Source organism: Fusarium flagelliforme (genome assembly GCF_020744385.1).
Source record: "Fusarium flagelliforme strain FIESC 12 MPI-CAGE-AA-0113 chromosome Unknown B0J16scaffold_1, whole genome shotgun sequence".
NCBI lineage: Eukaryota > Fungi > Ascomycota > Sordariomycetes > Hypocreales > Nectriaceae > Fusarium > Fusarium flagelliforme.
In genome coordinates this window covers 3,417,856-3,435,966 of record NW_025763503.1, presented here as the reverse complement: position 1 = coordinate 3,435,966, position 18,111 = coordinate 3,417,856, and the positions used below count along the sequence as shown (strand labels likewise).

Sequence of the window (18,111 nt, the reverse complement as noted above, 5' to 3'; positions counted from 1 at the left end):
GGCGCGCCAAGATCAGCCGCGGTTTAGACGCGTTAGACGCCAGCCAGTCAGCACATGCATGGTTTCATTCAATGCAACCAACAAAAAGATTACACAGGTATCAAAAAAGTCATGATGAAGGAAAAAAGAAAGTCTGCGTATCGCAGATGGCTGGAACTCTCCCGCCGGGAATTGAACCCGGGTCTCAAGCGTGACAAGCTTGCATACTGACCACTATACTACGGAAGATGATAACCGTTGAGGCGGTTACTGTAGCGGAGTTCGATGTGAGCCGACTAATTAATATCTATTATATAGGTATCTAAGTAGCTTAATATCTGGCCAAGTGATTATCAACAGATCCAGGCTAGGAACGTCTTGCTCATGAATCTCCCTCTCTGTCCAACATTTTCCAAAGACCCTTCTACATAATAACCCAATTACAGCCTCATCTGATTACTTCTTGACCGATTTGTCCATTCGCGCCAGTCAAGCAGTGACTATTAAAGGTTATGCTTCTTTTGCTTCGATCGTTGTATGTCGCTCGGCTTCAGCTTCAGCTATAGCGGCTAGCTCGCGCTTGGTCGGAGGTCTCGGGGGCAACGGAGACCGGGCAACAGCTTTCAAGATCGGAATCCAGTCAGGGAGATTCTTCCCTTCCAACTGCATCTCGGCGTCTCTGACAGCTATCATGAGCAACACTCGAAGCGTGAGATGTGCATCGTTCCCAGCCATGTGAAGTTGCGAGTAGGGAACCTCAAGCTTCTCCAGCAGCTCCTTGAGATTGTTTCTATACCACAACTGCAGCGGAAACTGAGCTGCTTTGACGGTGTCGATAGTGAATACGGGTTCAAGCTTTATGTTCAGCAGTGAAAGTAGTGAAAGCTCTTGCAGTCCCCCGTGAAAAACAAGAACATAGGGCTTACTGGTGAACTTTTTTAGGAATGTTTTAAAGTCCGTTATCTTGATCGCCGTTGCTTTGCCAAATAGGAAGTGATAACTTTTCCATGAGAATGCAACTTTGTGACCAAACACGAAATGACGAGATTTGATAACACGGGACGCCAAGTCGTCACCTTGCGTACATTTGCCATGTAATTGTTGTAGAGCTTGTGCTTTGAGGTAAGACACACCAACCGCGACTCGTTGGATTACACCATTTTCTACTTTGAAATGATCAACATCAATGCTGAGAAATCCTAGATTCTTGATGTCTGAATTAAAGCCACGTGGGACAGATGTCTGCGGTATGTCAGGCCAGTTCATGCCATCGATTAGCTGAGCGTTACGGCAGTAGCCAAAGATCCATCGGAGCATCACTGTCTCGTCTCTAAGGATGCCTTTGTGGGCTGGCTCGACTGGGGTGTTCTTAGCGGAATCCATACTGGCTGCGAGTGCCAGTAGGTCCTCGCTGTCGGTAAAGTTGGATGGAATTGGAAGACGTATCGCGGTAGCCGATGGAGTATGATTCAGATGGGGCGAGAATCAGATCTTTCGTTAGACTCGTGATGGTGTCGCGGTCGAGGAATTCTCTGCTTAAGAATCTGAAGGCTTTGAATTGCTGAGGGCCGAGAGATAGCTGATTAGGTTGTAAGCTTGAGCCATAGGTAATAGAGTTAAGCTCACACGAATGCCTTGTGCTTCACGATAATAGCCAACCACAGCCAGAGCTTATTCTTTTATTACTCTATATATAACCTGCGATACTTTTATTTATTTATTTTCCCGATTTCCAACGCCGTGAATAGCAAGTAGCGTGATTACAAAGTTGTCGTAGTAGCAACACCAGAAGGGAGGGCTTTGAGGAATCGTTAGCTTCGGCTTCCCAAAAACAAGATAATCTCGATCTTCTCATCCTTCTTCATGGTACAAGAACGGCATAAAGTGAGTATAAGTTTGGTCCTTCAAGAATAAAAGCAAGTCAGCGCCAATGTCCTCTCATCCTAGTGGACATGTAATCAAAACTAACCTCGAATACTTTATTCGGTAGCCACCTCTGTCTCGGGCTTGGTCGGCGGGGCACGAGCTTCATCTTCAGAAACATCAGCTGACTTGTCTCGAATCCTGGATCGTGAAGAAGCCGAAGAACTGTTCCTTCGTCGGCCTGCGGGCGACTCTCTCCTCTTTGAAGATCGCTGTCCGCCCCTCCTATGGTTTGGGCCTCTCTTGGATTTACGGTCTGGGGATGCACTGCTCGAGCGACTGCGACTTCGGCTACGACTGTAACTGCGACTCCTGCTACGAGAGTCAGACCGTGACGAGGAGACACTCCTCGTGGACCTCCTTCGGCGGGACACCGAGCGACTCCTTGAAGGTGAGTATCGTCGGCGTTTTGCTGCAGGAGAATCCCGGCCTGACGATACAGATCGGGATGGACGACTCAAGCGACCTCTATCTCGGCGTCTGTTGGCGCGACCCCTGTACGAGTCTCCTCTGGGAGAACGCGACCGCTTCCTTCTGTCTCCTCTTCCCCCTGGAGAGGTGGCCTTGGGCCGTCGGTCTGATTGATTAGAGCTTCGTGACGCACTGCGACTCCGAGAGCTTGATCGAGATGATGCCGATCCTGAGCGAGACCGCGCTGGTGACTTTCGACGGCCATGGTCGGCCCGGCCTCCTCCTCGCCTGCCTTTAGGAACGTAACTGTCACGCCCGTACGAGTCCCTGGAATCTCGGAAGCGTGGGCCTGGTGATCGTGATCTGCGGCCACCTCTCCTGGAACCTCCTCCTCGACCTCGGTTGTCGAAATCGCGGTCTCCTCGCCGTCCTTGCCATGTATCCCCACGAGTAGCTGCCCGGTCTCGGCGGTCACGATCTTTCATGTCAGCGACTTCGCGATCGCGGCGATCCCAATCATCTCGTCTTTGTTTGGCAGTCTCAGCGGCTCGGTCTGCCTCGATCTAAATACAGCATATGTTAGAAACATAACAGTATAAAGGAATTGTGCAACGACTTACCTTTTCCTGCATGAGCTCCAGCTTCTTGGCTTCGAGTAGCTCTTTGGGAACGCCTTGTGGGCTACTTTGAGCACTCAGCAGTAGTTTCCAAAGATCTTTGCAGAATGGCGCCGTATCCTTGTCGAGAAAGCCTGTGAGTTGTATTTGGAGTGACTTGATGTCCGGCTATCGGCGAGCTGTCAGTATTCGTCATGAGTGGTTCGAAGTCGGGGTAGACGTACGTATCGCGGGCCCTCGATGAGATTGAAAACAAGCTCAATCACTACATCGTCTTCGTTCCCCAGAATGTCGGAGATCTTACTAGCAATCCATCTGACGAGGCTTGTCAGCAAACGCTACCACGGAGCTCGGGATCAGAAGACTTACTTCTTCATGACTTGTAGATTGACCTTTTGCATGTCAACCTTCTGGCTAAACTCGGCAGGAAATTTGGTCGACTTCATGAGTCGCGCATCTACACCGGTAGCCATGATGGTTGCTTTGCAATGGCAATCTGCCGTCGTGGATTTGGGAGACGCGTTAAGAAAAAGTTGCTAAGGAAGAAAAGTGACGTCGCCAAGGTAGGCTGTTTGAGCCGCGATAAAGAGTGACAACTGCGATGTGCACGGACCACCTTCGACTCGGGTAACGGTGCAAGCTCTCCAGCTGCGGCAGTCTGCTGTGGTACAAGGCCTTTAGTGGACTGCATTCGGGAGACTGCACTGAAGAGCCCTGAAGCTCTACCCAGCTCCAACTCCGTCAGGGTAAGGCACGTCACCCATCGGAGCCTATCTACCTCTAGTAGAAGAGATCACAACTTACATTGGCACAAAACACCAACTCTTATTTTCCAACGCAGGATCTCTCCGTATTGCACTCTACTCCTCTTGTTCAAACCTCTCAAAATGGAAATTTTACACGCACCAACCGTACCCTCTGGGGAAACAACCGCCTCTGTCACTAATGGCGATGCGGGGCATCTAAGCTTTGCAGAGTTGCAGCGCAAGAAGGAGGATATTGAGGCCGAGCTCAAAGCTCTTGGAGGCGTGCTTGACTCGGTATTCACGAAGTTTAAAGAATTGTATGAAGCATGCTGATTCTTCTGCAGCATGGAGTTGATATGAGCACTTCTCTGTTGACAAGTGATGGTTTCCCTCGCGCGGACATCGATGTGGCTCAAAGTATTATCTTGAACATTGTTATTAGGTGTTCATCCACTAACAGCTATAGTTCGAACCACAAGAGCTCGCATCATCCTTTTACGAAATGATTATAAATCTTTGATGGCTCGTATTGAGAAATACCTTCATGAACATTTTGCTAGTCTCGACGAGAATGATGCTGTACCAGTTGCAGACTCAGGGAGCTCCCAATCAGTCTTACCAGACTCAGTTTCTGCACCTTTGGATCCTCCTTTCGCCAAGGTCAACACTGTAGCCGCAGGAAGTCCTGCAGAGACTGCTGGCCTGAAATCTGGGGATGAGATTCGCAATTTTGGCTATGTCAACCGGGCCAATCATGACAATCTCAGAAAGGTTGCGGAGTGTGTCCAGGGTAATGAAGGAGTAAGTTGAGATTGAGGGATAGTCCACGAAAGCAAGTCAGCTAACAACACATAGAGCAACGTTTTCATCAGAGTATCACGAGCAGACGGCGTTGCCGAACGACAGGAGTTGAGGTTGACTCTCACACCCAGAAAAGATTGGGGTGGTCGTGGAATGTTGGGTTGTCATATTCTTCCTCTGTAATGCTGAAGTTGATCAGGCCACAGCCACATATCATGCCATAATGGAAGACTCTACAAGGTTCTGTGCATTGCTTATATCGCTGGCAGCCATTGGAAGGTTTTATGCAGATTAGAGAGGTGACAGAGGACCTCAAATATTCGCAGAACGAGTTTGGGTGCCTCAGACTAATATTAACCATCATCACAGTATCATGGCAGTCATCGTGACATCCAATTAGTTTCATTATGAAGTAGTCCGGATGCTGTCTATGACAGTATAGCACAGTTGCGAATAAAAAGATAGCGTTGATGCTGCCCTCACTCTTTGCCATATCATATACCTTAAGTACAGGAGATTTTATTGGTACACGGGTGTTAGGCTAAGCATAGTACTATCCATAGAATGGCCAGTCTTTACACTACATAACCACGGTAACCTACGTATCTCAACACCCGGGAAAGGTAATTCTGGCAACCTGGGAAGGAAGGAAAACATGTAAGGTATGGGAATGCATTTCAAACCCAATTCATGGTATGCCTAAGTACCAAGCTACTGGCGTACCTCTGAAATGGGGTATGCTATCTTTGTTAGCCAGCTGCCCAGAAGCATCGGTCAACAACCTATTGGTGCCAACTCAGATGAGATGATTACAAAGCTTGTGTCTGTCTGTTTAGGCAGCTGCTGAGGCATACACTCAATGTTGTTATGAAACTGGTCTTGAGGCCTCATGAAAGACCAGGAAGCACGGTATTGATGGAACTACTTACGGGAGAATAGATTACTAACCTTGCCCTCATAACTTAATATGTAACAGAGCCTTACCCAGTGATTACAATATTGTCCAATGAAACTTGCAACTGATAGTACGATAAGTGCTACCTAAAGCTGCCTAGAGGTTGCCTGGGCAAGATGACTAACCATCTTGATGCAAACAACCTTAGAGGCAGCTCACCCGATCCACGATGTCGGGTGGCAGCGTGGTATCGATGGAAGGGAGCCTGACCTGACTGAAGGTGCTGGGATCACCTCATAAAGAAAAATGACGGACCAAAAAGCAAGGCCAGGCACTACCAGGCGGCCATGCACAGCCAGCGGAGCAAGAAGCAGCGAACAGGAAGACGCATAGGATCGAATCAACAAAACGGTGCCCAATGACAAGAGCGGATTCTCGGGCTCAGAGCGGTGACGGTGACGGCAGGCCTTGATTGAGTGGGTGGATCACTGGCAGCTAGCAGAAGCAAGAGGATGCTGTACTCAATACTGAATGGACGTGCATCACGTGCAGCCTATCCACTCCAAGGTAGGTAGGGGCGACTGAATTTTTCGCTTGAGGTCCTTCCCTGCCCAAAAGTCCCCCGCCGCCTTTCAAAACATCCATCAGGTTGACCTCTTGAAAGTTTGTCAATCAATATACCCACCAACAAGCAACGGTTTTTTCAGGTATTTAGGATCCAGTCCCCTCGCCGCTCCTTCACCTCGACGTCCATATATCTCACTTGATACCCATCCATCCCATCCCATAACATTCGAATCGAGCCATCTTTGCCGACCGCTTGCTCAACAGAAGCTAACCCAGGCCTCTCAGCACCCCGCTTGTTTACATCTTTCGCGCCTGTCGCTACAACACCACAAACACAACCATCAAAATGGCTGAGCAGCAGACCCCTACCTTCAAGCTCGTGCTTGTCGGTGACGGTGGTACCGGAAAGGTGTGTAGGATCCCATGACGCAACATCCTCTTTTCGCGATTTTTTCTTCGACGACCGCCGAGCTCTACTCCGCCAAGTTGAACCGAATCTCGAGAGACATGAAGCGACCGCCCATCAAAACTGCAACGTCGACTAACAAATTATTCTACGATAGACCACCTTCGTCAAGCGTCACTTGACTGGTGAGTTCGAGAAGAAGTACATGGCCACCCTCGGTGTCGAGGTTCACCCTCTTGGCTTCACCACCGTAAGTCTGGCGACCCCACGTTGATCTATGCGGGGTACTAATTCCATCACAGAACTTCGGTCAGATTCAGTTCGATGTCTGGGATACCGCCGGTCAGGAGAAGTTCGGTGGTCTCCGTGACGGTTACTACATCAACGGCCAGTGCGGTATCATCATGTTCGATGTTACCTCCCGTATCACTTACAAGAACGTCCCCAACTGGCACCGTGAGTCGCACCCCGCCATGATATCATCATCAGAATCGCGATTGACAATTATTTCCAGGTGATCTCGTCCGAGTTTGCGAGAACATCCCCATTGTTCTCTGCGGTAACAAGGTCGATGTGAAGGAGCGAAAGGTCAAGGCCAAGACCATCACTTTCCACCGAAAGAAGAACCTCCAGTACTACGATATCTCCGCCAAGTCCAACTACAACTTCGAGAAGCCTTTCCTCTGGCTCGCCCGCAAGCTTGTCGGCAACCCTCAGCTTGTAAGATTGCTCTCACTCGCTATTTGAATTCCAAGATGCTAATCAATTTCAACAGGAGTTCGTTGCTGCTCCCGCTCTGGCTCCCCCCACTGCCCAGGTCGACGAGAAGCTCCTGGAGGAGTACCGCAAGGAGATGGAGGACGCCGCCGCCATGCCTCTGCCTGGTGAGCTTTCCGACGACGATCTGTAAATGACTCGTGCGTTCACGGAAAAACTTTGTTGAGGAGGATGCTGCCAAGTGTCCAAAGAAGGAACGGTGCATTGGGCAGTGTTTGAGGATGGCACATAGGCAGCCGGAACGACCATTTATGAGTACAGGACGGAAGTCCTGGAGTTTACAGCAGCGTGATTATGGGGCGGCACAAAAGACTGGCCGTCATGCCTCTCTTTGGGGTTACAAGGGACGGTGCGCTGCAAAGAGCAGTGTCTTATTTAGTTTAGCTAGACTTCCTCCACAAAAACAATGAATAGGGCCAAGTTTGCGTGGCTTGGCTAAGACAATGAACCTTGACCCTTTGATGGAATTATTGTGTTAATTCACGATGTGATGTACTGCAGATTAGGGAGGGATGAGACAGGGTCCTGACGGAGTAGTTCTGTCATCGAGTTCAAGGGAGATTCAAATGTATGCATCTTGTGCTGAAGATCAACACAAACGTTGTGTGTGTAGCTGCATCCCGGCCCCAGGTTGTCGGAGTAGTCAGTCAACTTGCAGCCACCATGACATTCATCAGAGCGTCGTGTTACCCTAGCCTCCCGATTAAATTTGTTCGGCATATTGCAGGTAGCACACTTAGATAGGCTCAATTGACAGGTCTGATTCGACAATTGCCATGCTGCTCTAATGCATCCTGCCGGTCTCGTTTGAGGCGGCCGGACGGGCGAGGACAGCCAATATGCCAATAGCCTATAACTTGGCCTCAGGGTATCAGAAAGATTGCCCCCCCGAAAGCATAGGATATGAAATTGTTTGGTCACTTTATGTTAGCCTAGATCAACACTTAGGCTACATTATAATGGTAGCATATACCTTAGAGGATAGTTCTTCTGTTGTTAGCTACCTACTAGGCTTGCTGAGAATTCCCGTTAATCATGCATCTAGACATGAACAAGTTGCTGGAGAGATAGAGAACTGCATTCTGAAGTTCAGACTTCCTGTGTCATATGATCGTGAATATCTGGCCATATTCTTTACAACATATGCGGAACCATGCCAATTCGTAGTCCTGAGATGAGAAGGGCCTTCTGAGACAAGTGTCTAAAGTCATGCTCTAGGAGTTCAGTGGTTGACTTGGGATTTCTATAATTACGATAACACGTTTATCGAGATTATACATTTGATCTGCATGTTACCGAAAACAGGGGTCGTCCGTGGTTCTAATCATCTAATGGCAGGGCGTTGAAGACATTCACATGCCAGGCTTGTGCAAAAGGTTAGTTGAACGGACGTTGGGATCTTCGGCTAATACAAAGACCGTTATGAGCCGCATTATTTATGCTAAATGATCGAAACACGCGACCCGGGAGTGACATGAGAGTCGATTCTCTACCAATGAATTATTTATCGCTTGTCTTTGGGTGTGCTCCTTTGACTATAAGATCGCCACTCTGGTTGTCCTGATTTGAGCATGTGCTTGCCTACAGATCAGACCAGGGATCTAGCATTTATGTCTGTAGTAATTCCAGGATTTAGCAGAGCGTGGGGATGAATTATGAGTGGCTAGCCCAGGAGAAACATGATTTGGAACAAAGATGTTTCTTCTTGTTGTAACCAAGACCTCGTTGAATAACATGATGGTACAGGACCTACGATCTGGTATTTTTATCGTAACCGAAATAATCTCATCAAATAGTGTAAAGCCTAGCTTGAGAAGTGTTTATTTTGGTCGGAGGATCTTACGGTTTCATAACATGACCCTCGTATAGTCAGAGTTAGTAATCGGGTTTAAAGTCGAGACGGTAGAGTGGGAGGGTAGACGTTGACGATCATGCCTTAGTGGTTTGACAATCTACATGGATATGGCATCCCTCCACTTTGTGCATATGTATGTACATGCATCCAAAAGCAAACAAAGCGCGTTTGGTTGTCAGTGAATGAGGAAAAAGAAAGACATGTCGAGCTGTTGTGTTTCTTGTTGATGCAGTAGCCCATAAATACGTGAGACGCGCTTTTTTGAGGGACCCATCAAAACAAGATACAAACATGGATAGAGGATGGATCCATAACTTATACGAGACTGGACGTGTAGACGAATAGGATTTGAGATAATGTTTAAGAGAAGAAAAATAGAATCAAGTAAATGAAATGAAATGGGAGATCTCTAATCTCGATAATCGAATATGGCACGCGGACTTGCTGTAGGGGAATGATATTTAAAGGATTGTTGACCAGGATCTGTGCGGGCTGTCATGTTACGTAGACAGACGGAGAGCTTGAGAGATTAGGCTTGGCGGTTTATTTATTTGTTTAGACAAAATAAAGTGGCTATTAAAACAGTTGAGATGGATGGATCATGGATGGCGGGCATGACACCCCTGCGTATCTGTACTGGCGCATGCAGCCACTTAATGAAACAGGGGTGTCAATTGACCACGATATGGTCTGGTCCCCCCAGGATCGCTACCTAGATACTTAACTAACACCGTTTGTTAATTGATCAGATACATATCCGTACATAAAGAGCGTGGGGCAGATGAGAAACAAGGGAATGAACCAAGATTTTTGAGCAAACTATGCTCCTCAGTCGAGTTAGACCCTGGGTAAGAAACTGGAATGAAAAGCTTGCCTCGAGCTAGATCTTGCCCGAATTCTTCTGCATGCATAGTTTATGCACCTTGTCCTCTAGCCGCATATACAGCCTGAGTCCAGTAAAATCGAGGAGCAAGTTTCTGCAAAAAACTCTTTTCCTAGAGTCTCAACTCTGTATTCCCCCCCTGTGACGCAAAGCACGTCAGGATAGACACCTAACTAACCGTGCAACAGATAAAAATAAAGTTATGTCTAGTATTGGACCTCACGCGTTTGTGATGGTTTGTTCTGGTTCCTGTTGATGAACTACTCCACAACTTAATGTAGCGCGTTTCTTCTCTTTTTATCCAATACTCTGGCGGGGATGCAAAACGAAGGGGTAGAAAAGGAAAACAGTTCCATAGTTCTTGTCCTAGGTACTAACGTAAGGGGACAAGTCAGCTTCCCTCATATCGTATCTTGTCGGCATTTAGGGAGTTGTCTCTCGAGCAAGACATTTTATATGAAAGCTTAAATGATCATGGAACCCAACTCAAGTCACGGTGAGACTGAGACAACGCGCTTTAACTACGGATACTAAGGGATCCAATCAATCAATACCGCGTTTTAGGAAAAAGCACATACGCCATCCATTAAAAAAGAACAAGGCGGGAAAGCTAACGACTACTAATCTAATCTCCAACGAGGTAAATAGCACTTAAAGATGGAGATCTGAAAGTGCGGTAGGGGAGGTTGGTTTGGGTTCGTAGGTTTTTTTCTGTTGTTTACTGGGTTTTTTCCCTGTCAGTGCTAGCAAGTGCCACGGACAGGGGGGCGCGTTTACAAGGTTTACGCGGAGGCGCAAGCGCCCAAGACAAATGGGGACCCAGGAGGGGAAGTACAGCGCAAGGGCCTTGGAAGGGAACTGAAGGGACGATACCTTCCTAGGCTGGGTCGCCTCGTTTTAGAAGCACGCCCTAACTACACGTCGCTCCTCTACTCTACTCAACTCGACTCGACTGGACTCTACAACGACAACCTCGTTCTCCTTCTCTTCTTTCACTTCTTCATCTCTTTCTTCATCATCAAGACCACTAGGACTACTAACCAAATCTTCTTTCTTGTCATCTTTCTTCTGTACATCTGTTTACTCCCTTGTTAATATCGTGACTGTTCTGTTCGTCCTCCCGCGAAACAAACCACCACCCAGACAAATCGCCTCCTCGTCCATTCTCCGTCCAGTAATGTGTCTGCATCATCAATAAGGCCATCTCCATCACCCTCTCCTCCTATCCGCAACCATGGCCGCCCACAACAACTCCTCCTTCGTCGCCGCTACACCCGACAGACACGCTGCCTCGGCCCCCAGTCAACACGATGTCGCCGTCACGCCCCAGAGCCTCCCTCCTCTGGCAGATGCCACTGGCAATCCAAACATGTCCGCCCCCGACTCGGAGAAGCATCCCAAGGGGAAGAGAAAACGCACGGTGTATGTTTTGACGTCAATGGCAACTCGATTTGAAGGGTGGACGAATAGCATCTAAAGAGCTGAGCTAATTTTGTTTCGATTGCGTCGTGCAGGGCCAAGGACAAAATGATTCTCGAAGAGGCGTACAGCAGCAATCCCAAACCCGATAAGCAAGCGCGCCTGGACATTGTCCAGCGCGTGTCCTTGAACGAAAAAGAAGTTCAGGTATGGCAAACTCAATGGTCGACGTTGGAAACTCTACCCTATCAAGGGTTGCCTCTCAACGCGTCTGCCAAATTAATTTTCTAGAATCACGAAATTGACATGGCCCTACCAGATCTGGTTTCAAAACCGAAGACAGAACGACCGCCGCAAGGCTCGCCCGTTATCACCACAAGAGGTCGCTGCTCTCCAATTTGGAGGCATGAACGTCATCCCTTCCGACCCTATTGTCAACACCACCACGCCTAGTAGGCCTGAGAAGGCATTCCCAGTAACCGACCCTACTGGATCACGATATGCGGATCATATCTCTGCGCCTCGACCTTACGATCAGACTCCTTCTATGCCACGAACTCATTCAGACCTCTTAAATAGCACCCCGGTCTCCATTCCTCGGGACCGTGACTACCGCTTCCCCGATGTCACTCCCAACCGTATCGATCCTGCTCTCTCTCATAGTGCTCACGGTGCTTCCCATTCTTTGTCCAGCTCCATCTCTAGTAACGTTGGCTATCTCGCCAACCGTTGGAACTCCGCTCCAGGTTCTTTCTCCACCCCACCCGCTATGAGCCGTAGCGGGGATGATTCCTTCAGGTATGCAGTGGTTTCTCTAACCATCCGTGATCTCTGGCTGACCCGTACAGATTTGATCATTTCCCTCCTTCCTCGTGCACGTCTGAAGGTTCCTCTTATCCACAGAGCCAGTCCAAGGTTCGCCTATCAATGTCTCTAGAAGGCAAGGCTGAGCTTGTCTCCAACCAAGGCTCTCCATCACGTGAAATGCCTCCTCGGCCATCTTCAACCACACCAAGTCTGCCCCAGGTGCGACAACGAAGTCTGCAGCGTAGCCATAGCGCGGTTCCATCGGTCACTCTACCTCCTATCACGGCACTTACCAACAGCTTGCCTCCTCCTAGGTTTATGCGAGGTCGGTCTCGTAACGTGCACGCCTGGGAGTCCTGCGCGGACGCAGAGAATCGTGATGAGCTGACAGCCCAGGCCGAACACGAGTCGAACGGATCGGCGATTGCGGCCATCAACATCCTTCGATCCCTGGGGGGAGCTCAGCAGCCAAGCCCTGCTAAGCGCAACGCTCCCATGACGAAACCCCAGCAGCGACCTCACCAGGCGAAGAAAGCCAGACTGGACCCCACTGGATCGAGTATCTCACGACTGGAGACGGAATTGGAAGAGCTTGAAAACGCAGATAGGGAGTATGGCAAGGTAAAGGTTTCCATGTTGGTCTCACCAACGGGCGGTGATTCAGACAAGGAAAACTTGAGCCCTGACGAGGATCATAGCTCCCCTGATCCTTATCACCGTCGAGTCCTGCCCCCTGCTCCTAAGCCCGTTAGCGAGAACCCCCGACGTCTCGGGCGAGTTCTTCAGGAGCAGAAAAGTCCAAACCTACTAGCCAACCGAGCAAACACTGCCCCCGCACGCCCCCGGTCCATTATAAAAGAAGGATTGGAGATTTTCGAGGACACGATGAAGTCTGCTATGCCTTCTCGAGAGAACGAGGTCGAGAAATTCATGCGAGGCTCGGTCAGCCCTAGCAAGAAGCCCGACATGGATTGTGTCGCTGGCCTTCTCTCCCTCAGCCAGGGAGCCTGGAGGTGAACCAAATGATGAAAAAAGTTTAAAGAGCTGCCGTTGCAGTTTCTCGGATGTAATGCAAGGGGAATAACCGGATGACAGTTATACGGTCTATGCGGCTTATCTTATGTGTTCTTTTCTTTCCAGAAACGGAGAAGAGAATCTGTCGTGCATTTGCATGAATATTGTATGAGTCTGTTCCCCAATGTACGTACATAGGTGTACGATGTTTGTTCATGTCCTGTTCAAGGGTGGCTGGGTATGGGTTTGGTTTTAGGCGCCTGGGAACTGGTGCTTGTAAATATGCTTTGACATTCAACCAATATTGCTGGCTTAGTGAAGCTGGTAGCTCGGCTTCTTGGATGAATGGAAAAGAACAAGAGACACTGTCTCGCAAACATCATCAAGAAATGACTTGTCTCGTCACGAGAAATTGGAATGCACAAAGTTGATTGCAATTATTCGAGGTGTAACGTGACGACAACGCGAGTTTGTAGAAATCGAAAGGTACTGGTAACCCTCCAGCAGGTAAGTAACAGAAGAATTATCCTCTAAGCCTTAGGCTATTATAATAAAGTAGCCTAAGCTAGCATAAATAAGATGACTAAATTATTTCGTCTCTTATGCTCTCGGGGGCCAATTCTTTTGATACCCTGGCGTCTGTACGGCCAGCTCGTGTTGTAAGCCCAAACTTTGTAAATAAACAAGTTCTTCTAGATTTGACCTCACCAAGCTCATAACCGGCCCATCTTTGACCAAAGGTTATCTCTAGTTGATGATCCCAAGCTCTGTTGTACATATCGTGGATCTTGTACAAATGTCACAATGTCCTGTTATAACACGAGTCGATCGTGGCCATATCTTGAGACATCGGGTCTTTGGGCAGCATATCACTCGTTATAATGTTTTAAAAAGTTTATAGTCATGCATTGTGTATTGCATCGACAAGGCGATGAATCTTCTTATTCTAGATGTCTAAGTACCTGCTCGCCATCATGTCCAAATTATCCCTGTATGGTCATCCTTTAACCAAAGAGACCTAATCTATTGATGTATTTATTGCCCAGATCAACTGGTAATGCAAAAAACCAAACGCCGCCAACACCTTGCCTGAAAACCATTCGCTCTTTCTTGTATAGATGGATGAATGAGATGCTATGCTACGCTTCGGATCATAGCCCCAGAAGACTCATTTGACGGCGAATGGGACTGGCACTAACACTCCCATCCTCGCTGGCGTAGCATGCACTATCGGTGTCGATATCCCAGCCGATCTCATCATCATCCTTGCCGTCCTCAGCAACGTCAGCATCAAAGGGCTTCTGGGCAGAAGCGCGGACGTTCCAGCGGAGAGTGCGGCTGACGCTGTCGAACCATTCATTGTCGGTGCGTGTGACGGTAGGGAAGGGGTACTGAGAGGCAGTGATGGTGACACAGTCTCCTTGTCGGAGTTCAAGGCGGCCCTTGCCATCGAAGGCACAGTAGGCCGTGGCTCGAGAGTTGCGAGGAACAACGACTCGGAGAGCCATGGTATCGGAAAGGACCATGGGTCGGAAGGAGAGAGTGTGAGGGCAGATAGGAGTGAGAAGAATGGCAGGGATATCAGGGTGGACGAGGGCACCGCCGGCTGACAGAGAGTATGCAGTAGAGCCAGTGGGAGTGGAGAAAATGCAACCATCAGCCTGTACGACAGTGAGGAGCTCATCGTCACCATACAGCTCGAGGTTAGAGACGTAAGGTGAAGGGCCTCGGTCGATGACGAGCTCATTGAGAACCTCAAATTGCTCAGGCTCCTCGAGCTTAGGCGCGTCAAGGGCTCCAGCGCCGCGGTTGTTGCGGTGAACGGTACAGGTAAAGCGCATACGAAGGTTGATCTTCATACCGTCATCACCCATAACTCTGTTAAGGTGCTCCTTGTACTTCTCGAATTCAAATGTCGTCATGAAGCCGAGGCTGCCGAGACTGAATGAGAGCACAGGGGGGACGATGCGCTGGAAGAGCCATGATGTGAAGAGAACTGTACCGTCACCACCAAGGGTGAGGACGAGATCGAACTTCTCGGGCTGGCTCCAGCACAGATCGGGAGTCCAGTACTTGAGCATGTGCTGGAAGCGAGGGTTCTCGTTAAGCAGACCAGATGCATCGAAGCGTCGTGAGTTACGGAGCTTAGCATCGACGTAGACGTTAACGCCGAGGTCGGAGCCGTAGCGTGGGGTTCGCAGGAGCCAGCCAGCAAGCTCACGAGTGAGATAGACCAATTGGTTGTCGCGGGCCTTTGTGACAATCATGATGTTGCGGACAGCGCGCTTGATGGGACGACGCTGGAGCTGCTTGGAAACTTCTCGGACACCAGTTGCGGTCGCAACGAGGCGCGAGTGAGACATGGAAACATCGTTCTTGATCTCCTCCAGGACCTTGCCGATATCAACAGCATCAGCGAAGCGTTGATGGTAGAAGCATGGAGACTGAAGAGTCGAGGCGAGGATGGTGGCTGCGGCGTCAGAAGTAGCTGTGTCGTTGCTGGCGATGGAAGTGTAAGTGCGAGCGGTAGTGGGCGTTGCGCCAGCGGTAGGCAAGCGAGATTTGGCGAGATCGTTCAGCGCATCAGTTAAGCTTTGCGAAGGAGTAGCAGAGCCCGAGGTCTTGAGGACATTGGAAAGACCGGGGACAGCCGAAGATGAAGCTGGCTGTGAGAGGGACTGAGAGTCTGACTCTTGAGCTTCTGAGTTGTGTACTGAAGCAATCATCTTGTGGGAAGAAGGTGGGAGTGCGAGAGATAGAGCGTCGGGTTTGTTGTGGCGGATGACCGAAGCCGAAACCCTCGGGCCAGAATTAGACCGATGAGCTTGGTACTGAGAAGAAGCCCACGACGCGGTCTGATCTGAGGCTGAAAGGGGCAATGATGAAGGAGAAGCAAGTAAAGAAGAGGAGCTCAACGGAGTTGTATCCTTTTGCTGGTCTTGAGCTTGGGCAGAAGACAAAGTGGAAGCGGCAGTAGAAGTGGAGTCTTCCAGGGAAGGTTGAGGGTTTAAAGGGTCCGGTACTTGAGGATGGTCAGAGAAAGATAAGGAGGGAAGTAAAGGTGTTGAGAACGAACCTGACTGCTCGAATACTTGACTCTGAGTTTGGTGAGAGTCTGATTCTGAAGGAGCGAAGGTTGTCTTCTTAAGAGGCGAAGGAGCAGGCAAAGGAATAGAAGCAGGAGACAAGGTACTGCTGCTGTAGCCGTTATTGTCTCGGTCTCGGGGGCTGCCAAGAGCTGGGTGGAGAGCCGTGGGTGAAAGTACGCCTGTCATATTTCCGATGCTAGTGGAGGGGGGCCGCTGTAACAGAAGTGATGGGGAGCTAAATAGGGACCCCGAATTGCCGTAATGGAAAGTAAAAACAGGGGGTTGAAGTTAAAGCACGCGATGTCTCGTTATCTTGGCTGCTTTATCTGGTGCTTTTGATCACACACTCCTGTTTGTGACTTTTAAAGGGAAAGCGATAAAAGTATATTCCAGCAGGAAATTCCGTTGACTGATTGATTGACTGAACCGGAAAAGGCCGCGGAGCAAGCGGAGACAAGCCTCGGATTTTGAAGCACAAATGCCGTTCTTGTATCCGTAAGAATATCCAGGTACACAGATACAAAGATCTGACTTGCACCAGCACTTCAGAAGACCTCCAGGGGTTGGTTGACAAGATGTGGATGACGTCGCAAGTGTGTGTGTGAGTGTGATACAAGGGTTTTTGCTCTTAATATTCGGCGGTATTAATAGCTCGGTTGGATGTACGGTGACTGGATGTAGACAACCCAATGAGGGAAATGACAAGACTGCAGTATCGAATATCGAGAATCGAGAAAAGTGATATCCGAAGGGTCGACCCGTGACAGAGGACTCGTCGAATCGCTAGTTCGTTGTGGGGGATGAGACACTTCCAGGGATTGGATTGTCGATGCTGGAACAGCTTCTTAGATGGACGCAAGAGCCGAGCCGAGCGGGAGGGACACGCCGCTATTGGGTGATGGTAGGTGATGAGTTGATCGTAGTCGCAGCTGCAAAAGATTCACGTGGGTGGTATTCCAGACCAAAACACAACAAGAACAAGAACAAGCGGTGTTCGGTTGCCGATTATTGTGTCTTCTATTCACCGTCGATGAACAGAATCTCCACTCACAGAGTGATCGGAGTCTCGGGCAGACCTGGCGTAGGCGAGAAGAAAATGGAAGCAATGGAAGAACAAGGTCCCCAGAGCAAGGAAAGACAAGACAAGGATTCGAGGATCTTTCTCTTCTGGCTGCAGATGCAACGCAACACAATGCAACCAATCTAATGCAAGTCGCCTGCAAGCCACAGAATATGTGATGCAAGAAAAGGGTTTGATTCGAATTGACTTCAACGACCAGCGAAGAAGAAAAGATGTTCAGCTCTTGTTTAACAAGAAAGGACCAACAGCTTTTTTATTCACTTGGCCAATCGAAGGATTCGAGGAAAGAGGGTGACAACTGAAATGAGAAAGAGCAACACTGTATAAGCGAAAGGCGAATTGAGGAAAGAAGGAAGAAGAAATAAAGTGGGCGAATTCTTTTGACACGAGACTCACAGAGCCTTTCTGAACAATTGAATTTTCGCGTGATTATTACAATCGATGTAGTGAACAAAACAAAAAAAGGTGCAGTATTCGAGTACGAAAGGATGATTGTCCTTGGAGGAAAGAGAGTGTTGAGTTGAGACCGGCTACCGAACCCAAGAACTGATGCGTACTATTCCTCTCTTTAATACTCTTCCTCCAGTGTTTCCTTGTTTTCCTATATCCGACACCTCTTCTCCATAGTTATCTCGAGTTTTAAAACTTCATCCCCTCCTCCTTCTCCTTCTCCCCTCCCTTGTCATATCTGCTCCAGGGTCTGGGCTCGTTTTGGTCATTTGGGAAAAGCTCCCGTCGTGGACTTAGCAGCCCATGGAATTCAGGTGCTCATGGTCCCCTTGACCTACGGTGATCGGTGATAGTAGATGAAACCCCCTGGTCGCCCCCTTTGAGAGCCTAG

General features: G+C 49.0%; 6 protein-coding genes and 1 non-coding gene across 7 annotated transcripts; 3 read left to right on the top strand and 4 right to left on the bottom strand.

Moving 5' to 3' along the window:
- Positions 1-156: 156 nt before the first annotated feature.
- Positions 157-228, bottom strand: B0J16DRAFT_t10. Its single transcript has one exon. It is a non-coding gene; the product is annotated as a tRNA-Asp (tRNA).
- Positions 229-329: 101 nt separating this feature from the next.
- On the bottom strand, positions 330-1,633 carry B0J16DRAFT_328199 (uncharacterized protein). The gene is made up of 3 exons (XM_046126201.1): positions 1,606-1,633; positions 1,183-1,558; positions 330-1,101 (listed from the first exon to the last, which is right to left on the bottom strand). Exons 2-3 carry the CDS (start codon positions 1,360-1,362, stop codon positions 490-492), a joined length of 792 nt encoding a protein of 263 aa, XP_045989073.1. The 5' UTR covers positions 1,363-1,558; positions 1,606-1,633; the 3' UTR covers positions 330-489.
- B0J16DRAFT_328197 (uncharacterized protein) lies at positions 1,628-3,466 on the bottom strand. Its single transcript, XM_046126200.1, has 4 exons — positions 3,300-3,466; positions 3,155-3,245; positions 2,934-3,098; positions 1,628-2,876 (listed from the first exon to the last, which is right to left on the bottom strand). Exons 1-4 carry the CDS (start codon positions 3,401-3,403, stop codon positions 1,959-1,961), a joined length of 1,278 nt encoding a protein of 425 aa, XP_045989072.1. The 5' UTR covers positions 3,404-3,466; the 3' UTR covers positions 1,628-1,958.
- Positions 3,467-3,817: 351 nt separating this feature from the next.
- B0J16DRAFT_377884 (uncharacterized protein) lies at positions 3,818-4,660 on the top strand (the record flags this gene model as incomplete). Its single annotated transcript, XM_046130879.1, has 4 exons — positions 3,818-3,970; positions 4,021-4,093; positions 4,143-4,477; positions 4,532-4,660. The coding sequence occupies 4 exons, from the start codon at positions 3,818-3,820 to the stop codon at positions 4,658-4,660; spliced, it is 690 nt and encodes a 229-aa protein (XP_045989071.1).
- A 1,334-nt stretch (positions 4,661-5,994) lies between these two features.
- Positions 5,995-7,594, top strand: B0J16DRAFT_328192 (ras family-domain-containing protein). The gene is made up of 5 exons (XM_046126199.1): positions 5,995-6,348; positions 6,503-6,595; positions 6,648-6,801; positions 6,860-7,065; positions 7,121-7,594. The coding sequence occupies exons 1-5, from the start codon at positions 6,286-6,288 to the stop codon at positions 7,253-7,255; spliced, it is 651 nt and encodes a 216-aa protein (XP_045989070.1). The 5' UTR covers positions 5,995-6,285; the 3' UTR covers positions 7,256-7,594.
- A 3,159-nt stretch (positions 7,595-10,753) lies between these two features.
- On the top strand, positions 10,754-13,559 carry B0J16DRAFT_328180 (uncharacterized protein). The gene is made up of 4 exons (XM_046126198.1): positions 10,754-11,282; positions 11,375-11,486; positions 11,599-12,077; positions 12,128-13,559. Exons 1-4 carry the CDS (start codon positions 11,095-11,097, stop codon positions 13,101-13,103), a joined length of 1,755 nt encoding a protein of 584 aa, XP_045989069.1. The 5' UTR covers positions 10,754-11,094; the 3' UTR covers positions 13,104-13,559.
- A 692-nt stretch (positions 13,560-14,251) lies between these two features.
- On the bottom strand, positions 14,252-15,826 carry B0J16DRAFT_261161 (ATP-NAD kinase-like domain-containing protein; the record flags this gene model as incomplete). The annotated part of the gene is made up of 1 exon (XM_046123266.1): positions 14,252-15,826. One exon carries the CDS (start codon positions 15,824-15,826, stop codon positions 14,252-14,254), a length of 1,575 nt encoding a protein of 524 aa, XP_045989068.1.
- Between the last annotated feature and the right edge of the window lie 2,285 nt (positions 15,827-18,111).

What these genes read in the sequence shown, in the direction of transcription:
- B0J16DRAFT_328197 (XM_046126200.1), bottom strand. Translation starts at nt 3,403, where the DNA reads ATGGCTACCGGTGTAGATGCGCGACTCATGAAGTCGACCAAATTTCCT. An exon ending in AATCTACAAGTCATGAAGAA is followed by an intron (nt 3,246 to 3,299) that starts GTAAGTCTTCTG and finishes AAGCCTCGTCAG; the next exon opens with ATGGATTGCTAGTAAGATCT. An exon ending in TCATCGAGGGCCCGCGATAC is followed by an intron (nt 3,099 to 3,154) that starts GTACGTCTACCC and finishes GCTCGCCGATAG; the next exon opens with CCGGACATCAAGTCACTCCA.
- B0J16DRAFT_328180 (XM_046126198.1), top strand. Translation starts at nt 11,095, where the DNA reads ATGGCCGCCCACAACAACTCCTCCTTCGTCGCCGCTACACCCGACAGA. An exon ending in TGAACGAAAAAGAAGTTCAG is followed by an intron (nt 11,487 to 11,598) that starts GTATGGCAAACT and finishes TGGCCCTACCAG; the next exon opens with ATCTGGTTTCAAAACCGAAG. An exon ending in AGCGGGGATGATTCCTTCAG is followed by an intron (nt 12,078 to 12,127) that starts GTATGCAGTGGT and finishes TGACCCGTACAG; the next exon opens with ATTTGATCATTTCCCTCCTT.
- B0J16DRAFT_328192 (XM_046126199.1), top strand. Translation starts at nt 6,286, where the DNA reads ATGGCTGAGCAGCAGACCCCTACCTTCAAGCTCGTGCTTGTCGGTGAC. An exon ending in GTGACGGTGGTACCGGAAAG is followed by an intron (nt 6,349 to 6,502) that starts GTGTGTAGGATC and finishes ATTCTACGATAG; the next exon opens with ACCACCTTCGTCAAGCGTCA. An exon ending in ACCCTCTTGGCTTCACCACC is followed by an intron (nt 6,596 to 6,647) that starts GTAAGTCTGGCG and finishes ATTCCATCACAG; the next exon opens with AACTTCGGTCAGATTCAGTT.
- B0J16DRAFT_328199 (XM_046126201.1), bottom strand. Translation starts at nt 1,362, where the DNA reads ATGGATTCCGCTAAGAACACCCCAGTCGAGCCAGCCCACAAAGGCATC. An exon ending in TTAATTCAGACATCAAGAAT is followed by an intron (nt 1,102 to 1,182) that starts CTAGGATTTCTC and finishes GGTGTGTCTTAC; the next exon opens with CTCAAAGCACAAGCTCTACA.